The sequence below is a fragment of the Pecten maximus genome, chromosome 9 (assembly GCF_902652985.1).
Source record: "Pecten maximus chromosome 9, xPecMax1.1, whole genome shotgun sequence".
Taxonomy (NCBI): Eukaryota; Metazoa; Mollusca; class Bivalvia; order Pectinida; family Pectinidae; genus Pecten; species Pecten maximus.
Genome location: NC_047023.1, coordinates 30,985,835 through 30,994,408, shown reverse-complemented (window position 1 = coordinate 30,994,408; position 8,574 = coordinate 30,985,835). Strand labels below are relative to the sequence as shown.

The window sequence follows — 8,574 nt, the reverse complement described above, 5'->3', positions numbered from 1 at the left end:
CCCTTTCCGAGGTGGATACCACAGCGGCCCTTTCCGAGGTGGATACCACAACGGTCCTTTCCGAGGTAGATACCACAACGGCCCTTTCCGAGGTAGATACCACAACGGCCCTTTCCGAGGTAGATAACCCAACGGCCCTTTCCCTGGTAGATTCCACAACGGCCCTTTCCGAGGTGGATACCACAACGGTCCTTTCCGAGGTAGATAACCCAACGGCCCTTTCCGAGGAAGATACTACAACGGTCCTTTCCGAGGTAGATAACACAATGATCTATATTCTTTCAGAACCCGTAAATTTTTTATAGAATATAAGAATATATTACTTAACGTCAGTTTACGTATCCCAACGTGATATTTAAGTCTGAAAACTAGTTAATTTTGGAGTTTGAAACGTTATTCAATTGTATGATTTAATTTTAGCTTCCTTCGTCTCCCCAAAGCATCAACACTGTAGGCCCTTATAATCACTGACTAGTCCTAGAAGAACGAAAATTGATTCATTTCCTTGCGCTATGTACACTTACCTTCCACGTTGAATTGTGTGACTGCTTTAAAGGAACAACAAATACACGTATTATACCAACATCAGAACGAAATCATAGCTCAAACTCAAAATCAATTAAACAGGGGCAAAATAGAAATGGAAATATAGATTTGCATGGCGAGTAATGAAAAGTATAAGGAGAATAAGACCAGGTGCTCCGGAAGAGTAAGAATGATAGTGTCATATGCACAATCATTTGAGATTGCATGCTGTAGACACTCTGGTGGATATCAGTTCTCGATATTGTACTTGGCTTTCTATTAAAATATATTATTGAAAACTATTAAATTGATTAATTAGTGCGGCTATTGCACCTTACCGCCCAGACTTGCCGAATTTATTAGATAATAACGTATGAGATGGGACTAGGGAGTAAAACATACAAGTGGGTGATTTTATAAAACGAGAAAAACTACACATAACCTATTCCCCACGGAATATTTTTACTTCAGTTTGTGTCAGGCGATTGTTTTATCAGGGTTTCCTATATTAGAAATAATTTCCTGTACCCATTTACTCCTCTCCATATCACAGCAGGTGACCGTGTTATTATAGGAGATCTGCTATTTAATTCGCTTTGCATGCACTTATAATGTGTCATCTTCACACTTTGCTCTTCCAATCCTTACCTTGAACCGATTTGAACCTTCACATTATTCTAGTTGAAACGAAATCATCATACCGATACGAACTTTTTATAATCGATAAATTACAATGTTGCCAAGTACAAGAAAATGTTGTTGGCTATCAGGTACAAAGTCTATCGATGTTAACACGTGTGATACTTAAAACTGGACTTTGTGCTGCTGAAACGTATAAATATTGGAGTCCTTATCCACACACCAGTGCAGGCTCTTATCTTGTCGCTGAAATGGCTGTCCATCTCTCATTGTTGGTCGTCGTAGTTCTTCTGGCTAATACAGCCACAGCAGCGCTACCTTTCGCATGGTCAGATTGTTGTAAGTATGCTTGTTGTTCTGTTTAGTCTATTCTAGACATGAATGACGATTTCTCAGGAAAAATATTCCGATTGCCTGTTGTCTGTCGTTGTTTGTGCTCGTTTTATCGAGTTTTATTTTTATTTTATATTATTTGTTTGCGTTTACTTTGGATAATTTATAGTAGTTACACGTAGGTTATCGAAGGTAATAAAACTCATATGGAAATGAATCCGAACGGAATGGGGAGAGATGTGAAGAGTTAATGTCTGAGAATAGCAAGTCTGGTCCCTAAGGGAGCTGAGGGATGAGACCAGTTAAAGGAAATAACAGGATAAAAATACCGATAAACCTCCCGATGTTTGATTAAGTTTGGTGTGGGTGATTATGTGGTAAAGGAGCAGTAATCTTGCATGAATAAAGGGTGTGTATCGCCTGAATTTGGAGGAAGGCGTTTAGATCATCTGGTCTGCAGAATCCTCTGACGGCATGAACTGATTAAAGCATATTCCCCTAAGAGGGCCAATAAAGGCAATGTTCAGTTATCAATTACATGTATATGGAGCGTCTTTCTACGTACAGTAATTTGCTTTGATTTTCCTTTGAAACCAGAATGTTAAATGCTTCCTAAAGTGTCGACTGCAAGACAAAGTACTGTCAGGCAGATCCCCAAATGGGAAAAGTATTTATACCATGATATAAATTCAGGTTAGCGATACAGGCCCCATAAGCTTCTTGTTTTTACAGGGCATGGTAAGTGGTAGTACTGCATATGTGATTACTATACCTAGTCAAATAGTTCCGATATCTTTATTAGTATATGAGTATCGCTTCTGTTTGTGTTTAATGAATATCTAAATGAAACACTTTTCATAAAAAATCTGATAGCATGATGGGTTTTTTTATTGACGAGAACTGATTGATGGATACAAACCCCGTCAGTGGTGCGGTTATAAAAAAAAGAGTAGTATCTAATGCAGATATTATCAGAGTGTTTTAATATTATATTTAAGAAAATCACGTTTTCATTGACCAATTGGTCTCATTCCTTATAATCCACTTCTGAAAACCTATTTACTTAAAATGTTTGCAGCAAGCGACCCAGCCCACAATGCACTGGTAGTCCACAGTATAAATGTGTCCCCAGTACCTCTGGAAGTTCCTGGGGATCTCCATCTGACCTTTAACGCCACCGTCCTCCGACCGATCCAGGTGGCAATGATGGACTTCAAGTTTGTGAGGAAGACTGGCGCGAATGTAAATGTACCTATCGGTTGTGTTGGAAATGTCGGAAGCTGGTAAGATTTGAATAGTTAACTCTGTTGTAACATATTTAGTGTTAACATCCTCTTAATAGTAATTCATATGAAGGGGCAATGAACCTAGATCAATCAAGGTGTCGTTGAAACCCTTAGTAAAACAAAAATCAATTCTTATCGGTTAATCTTTGCGGACCAGATATCATTCATATTAACAGTGCAGCAATTCCCCAAACGTTGTTTAATTAACACAATATGAATGACACAGACATTTGGCAGTTTACATTGACATGGCTCCACCATCTTTGTTCTTCTTGTTATTATATGTTTGCGTGCGCGTATAGAAATGAAATGAAAATCACCGTGCACAGAATAAGTTGCTATTATTATACTCTTTGCGAGCATTCCATTTGGAAAGAAAGAGTTATAATGTTACAATAAACCATATCTATTCTAATACATGCGATAAAATCACATTTCACCATTGTGTTACAGTACGTTTGACGGATGTTCTATTCTGAATGATCTGGGTAAGATCGGAAGTCAAGCCGTGTCACAGAACGTTAGCGGACAGGTGAGATACGATCAAACTTAAATTACAGCTGTTTGAGCAAGTCATACGACCTACAAGTATTCTTGTGAAAAACATTAATGTCTAGTTTTCAGGGAAACGATTCTCAAGTTCAATAAAATAATAATAAAAAAATACCTTACATTATTTTGCTTTCATTCTCATAACCGTAATTAAGGATATATTGGTGATTGTTATCCACTAACTCATTATTATTGTACGATATGATTACCTACCGATGTTCTACAAAGAATAAGAAAAACTCCATGCGTTTACTCATTAAAAAATTAAAACGGAATATATTTTGTGAGGAAATATCTTAAATCCTGTGCATCTAAGTAGATTTTTTTATCAACTAATCACTGTTTCCATAGCATCACTTCACACAAGCCACAACTATCATAATATATATATATATATATATATATGTTTCTTTTCTACACACAGATAAGCAATATGTTTGCCAACGTAGGTGCCAATATTTCCTGCCCGATACAGCCCCAAAATATTGTCGTCAATGACTTTGTGTTTCATATTCCCAAGCTCTCCAGCTCCATGGATATTATTGCCAACGTAAGTCATGCCTCACTTATTTTCCATGTTTTTCCCCAAATGTATTGTCTATATATAACATTTCTTCGGTTTGGCGACAAACTTTTCATTAAAAGCAATAAGCTTTGTGCCGTGCCGATGTTTCAATATCGTATCAGAGCTCAGATTGACTAGACAACAGTTCATTAACATCACGATATCTCGCCGATACCATTTCAGATAGACTAGACAACAGTTCATTAACATCACCATATTTCGCCGATACCATTTCGGTTGAGTTTTTTGTTCTGAATTGAATTATATCAATCAAATGATTTTGAGGTTGGCATAGTATAAAGCTCACAAAAAGGGTGATACATGTGTAAATACGTACTCCATCCCCAAAATAGTTGTATAACGTCATCAAATTAATCATATCATACTACTGACTGACGCGGCATTACGGTTAATGGACGCATTCTTACCTGACTATTACACAATGATGTGACCGTGTTTACCTGAATATTACACAATGATGTGACCGTGTTTACACTGTATATTACACAATGATGTGACCGTGTTTACCTGTCTGATACACAATGATGTGACCGTGTTTACCTGTATATTACACAATGATGTGACCGTGTTTACACTGTATATTACACAATGATGCGACCGTGTTTACCTGAATATTACAGTGATGTGACCGTATTTACCTGACTATTACACAATGATGTGACCGTGTTTACCTGTCTGATACACAATGATGTGACCGTGTTTACCTGTATATTACACAATGATGTGACCGTGTTTACACTGTATATTACACAATGATGTGACCGTGTTTACCTGAATATTACAGTGATGTGACCGTATTTACCTGACTATTACACAATGATGTGACCGTGTTTACCTGTATATTACACAATGATGTGACCGTGTTTACCTGAATATTACAATGATGTGACCGTGTTTACCTGAATATTACAGTGATGTGACCGTGTTTACCTGGCTGTAACATAATAATGTGACCTTGTTTACCTGACTGTTACACAATGATGTGACCGTGTTTACCTGACTGTTACACAATGATGTGACCGTGTTTACCTGTATATTACTGTTGACCTAGACAGTCTCTGTGTTTGTCTCTAATCATAGTTCTATCATGACAACAAAACCAGAAATATATATAAGAAGAAAAAGAATAACAAAATAAATTGCATTTCATTTGATCATCCAAAACGGTGTTCGCTTACACACAGATTTGTTTTATTTGCAGGGTGACTACAATGTCACCGTATACCTTCGGGAGCCTGCTACTGATTTCCAACTTGGATGTCTGACGTTTGACGCCTCGTTAACCAGGTCGTCGACGTGTTCGGGATGGCTATGTAGCGGTCGTAGGAGACGTGCCAGTGCGCCTTAGTCACAAATCATTTGTTCCTCGTCAACCTAATTGTTGATGCATTCTAAATAAAAAATTGATTAGAACAATTTATTAAGAATATTGATTTTGATTTTGAATGAACATATGTGCAAAGCCCAGTAAATATTAAATAAATACAAAATACATTTAATTTAATTGGTGATGACAGAAGAACAGACTCCTGATTCTTGGTGGACGCGCTTCACTACCTTGAACGTATTATGTTACAGTCTATGTGAAGTGGACAAAAATATGTACCTTTGAGTAAAAGCGTTTCTACTGCAATAATTAGGTGTTGTAATATTACGCGAGGATCAATTCATCCTCGCAATAGTTTTTTTTTTATTGTTTATTGTGGTAGAAACAAGTATCAAATGCGTTTTGATTGACTGACATGACAATGCTTCAAAGATAATAAACTTGTTAATTATTTAATATGATTTGTCATTAATTATAATATTTCGAAATAGTTTTGAATTTTCAGTTGTTCATATTAATGAGCGGCATTTCACTACAGGTCATATCCGTACGCCTCAAATGAAAACAAAACATACGGGGGTCAATTCATCCTCGTAATAGCCTTTTTTATTGTGGTAGAAACAGGTTACAAACACTTGATTCTTGTATATGGCATTTCTTGCATTCCTGTTAGTAAGAAACACTTGCTAATGCTCGTGCTTTTTGTAACTTTAAAAAACTAACTCGAGCGAAAGAAATGTCGATACAACAAATACTTGTTGTGTAACGTTTATTCGATTTGTTACACATTATCTGTGTTTGATAAACATTTCATAACCATATAAAGCAGCCTTTTATGATACACTGTGGGCGTAATACAGCACTGCGTCTTCTTGACGATATTATCTGGTTCTTCGTCCGATTATTCTTTTTTTGAAAGAACTTTTTGCAGTAATTTTTTCGATATAATTTTGTTGGGAGTCATAACTGTTATCTTGATGAATATCAAAACGTAAATTCATCATCTTCAGAAGGTCATTGTGGCATTGTCCCTGAAGGCAAAGGTAATAATTTGCAGATCAATCTTGCCTTGTAATTAACTTATACACTGTTAAATATAGATACACCAAAACTATGCATGGTATAGTACACTGAAAAAAGGTCACTGTTACCTTCACCTCAAGTTGCAGAACAGCTTTTCAAAGCTATCATTGGGTTTAATGCCATGTTATTTTTTAATCTTCCAATTGAAAAAATGTTATCCCATATATGAAACAAAGATGATTAAATCAAAGTGAAAACGTTGAAGTCACTGGATCAAAGTTCCTGAATTTAGTGTTTTTACAAATAAATATTGTGCTATAATGTTAACTGGTATACTATAATGTTAACTGGTATACTATCATGTTAACTGGTATACTATAATGTTAACTGGTATACTATCATGTTAACTGGTATACTATAATGTTAACTGGTATACTATCATGTTAACTGGTATACTATAATGTTAACTGGTATACTATCATGTTAACTGGTATACTATAATGTTAACTGGTATACTATAATGTTAACTGGTATACTATAATGTTAACTGGTATACTATAATGTTAACTGGTATACTATAATAATATGCTTTCAAATGACATGTCAAAAGACTGATTAATATTGGCTCCCTGAGTCGTGCTTTCATGCTGAACGATTTCTAATACTGGTTTAGCTGGAAACCACAAAAGAATTCCGATGCCTTGATTTTATTTAAATACTGCTGGCTAACGGAATAGTGAAGTATGCTAATGAAAATTGAAGAAATAAGACATTGCAGGATGAAAGACGACTTTTTAATTACTTCTTTTTGCATTGATGATTCCCAGTCGTGGGAATTATTTATAAATGCATTTGTCTTTAAAATGCCATTGAATACTATTAACGAAAGTCAACACTGAAAACTACTTTTACCAGTTATCGAAACATGCCAATGAGCAGTGAAAAGGACATCATGTGTAAATGCAGAAGAAAAAGGACATATCAAGGTTAACCCTAACCGGTAGGCAGTACTAATTACTCAAAAACATCTAACTCATCTAAATGTCTATGCATTCCGTCTGTAATGGTTTGAACGAGGAGTTTAATTCAATAGACAGAACTTCATGAATTGGGGCATATAAAAAGGACGTGTGTATGACCAATCAAATGTTTTACCAGAATTCTGGCAAGCCTCGTTCTGACGTAACAAAATAGTATGAAGACTGGATGAACGAGATTTGTTTGGACCAGTGCCTTTATGTGCACGTTTTTTACTCCGCGTGTTAAAACCATTTCCCTTTTCCGAAGTACGCTGCGTCTCATCTATGCCTCAGTTATACTCTTTATATACTCTTTATAGAAATGTGTATTTCCTGTATCAAAGTACGTACTTTATACTTTTTGTCTGTACCGTCTACTATGGCTATTTATCATGCAGCATGGGCTCAATATCCTTAACCATATCAGTAAATGTTTATCTATATAATTAATATGTACGTCTTGTCGAGAACTCGGCTAGCCCTTTGTTCTGTAATCACCCTTCCCAAATACCACCTCTGGTATTGACTAATTGGAAGCTGATTTAGGGGCTTGTAACTAATGACACATTAATGTTAATGCTTTTCTTATCTCAAACTTTCTAAATAACACTGCTATATATCTAACATGGGTGTTAAAGGAATTGCTATAATAACACTTTAATATAGCGTTTTCATTTGTCCTGTGACCAAATTTAAAGTTCAGGTTACAGACTATATCATTATAATATACTGTTGGTAATTATTAATTGTCTGTTTATTTAATCGACATACGAACTGTACATGCATTACATATTTAATACGCACACATACATGTGAATGAAAACAAGAGCATATTTTGGTACACTGATTTTCAGAAGTACAACGTAGGAGATTCGGGAAGGATAATATGATGTGTCTTTGAGCAGTTGTTGTTAAAATACAGTTACATACATCAAAGAAAAAGAAAAATCAAAGACACTGATCAGTTTTATCTATGAGTATTCCGAACTATTTTCTGTGCATATTTTTTACGTTTTCTGTCTGGTTTGTATCAAATCATTACGTATCAAGGGGAGGTAGCTCGTACATACTCTCGTTGATGCGTTTTCGCTGCAGCAGGGGTAAGCCCCCTCACGAGTTGATAATAAAGGCCCTAACCAATACTGTAGATTCGTAAAATTAATACTTCTATTCATCCTGGCGTCATTTTTGATATTATTGAAGAGTTTACTATGGCAGGCCAAGTTGTCATTTATTCATGGAGCAACGTTGATCCAGTATCTCACCAACTTATATAAGATATCT

General features: G+C 35.8%; 1 protein-coding gene across 1 annotated transcript; it reads left to right on the top strand.

Moving 5' to 3' along the window:
* The first annotated feature begins 1,321 nt into the window (after nt 1-1,321).
* On the top strand, nt 1,322-5,704 carry LOC117334289. The gene is made up of 5 exons (XM_033893813.1): nt 1,322-1,503; nt 2,576-2,780; nt 3,237-3,315; nt 3,760-3,885; nt 5,123-5,704. The coding sequence occupies exons 1-5, from the start codon at nt 1,416-1,418 to the stop codon at nt 5,267-5,269; spliced, it is 645 nt and encodes a 214-aa protein (XP_033749704.1). The 5' UTR covers nt 1,322-1,415; the 3' UTR covers nt 5,270-5,704.
* The last annotated feature ends 2,870 nt before the right edge of the window (nt 5,705-8,574 follow it).

Coding starts and splice junctions, on each gene's coding strand:
- LOC117334289 (XM_033893813.1), top strand. CDS start 1,416: ATGGCTGTCCATCTCTCATTGTTGGTCGTCGTAGTTCTTCTGGCTAAT. Junction 1,504..2,575: donor TTTCGCATGGTCAGATTGTT/GTAAGTATGCTT, acceptor AAATGTTTGCAG/CAAGCGACCCAGCCCACAAT. Junction 3,316..3,759: donor CACAGAACGTTAGCGGACAG/GTGAGATACGAT, acceptor TTCTACACACAG/ATAAGCAATATGTTTGCCAA.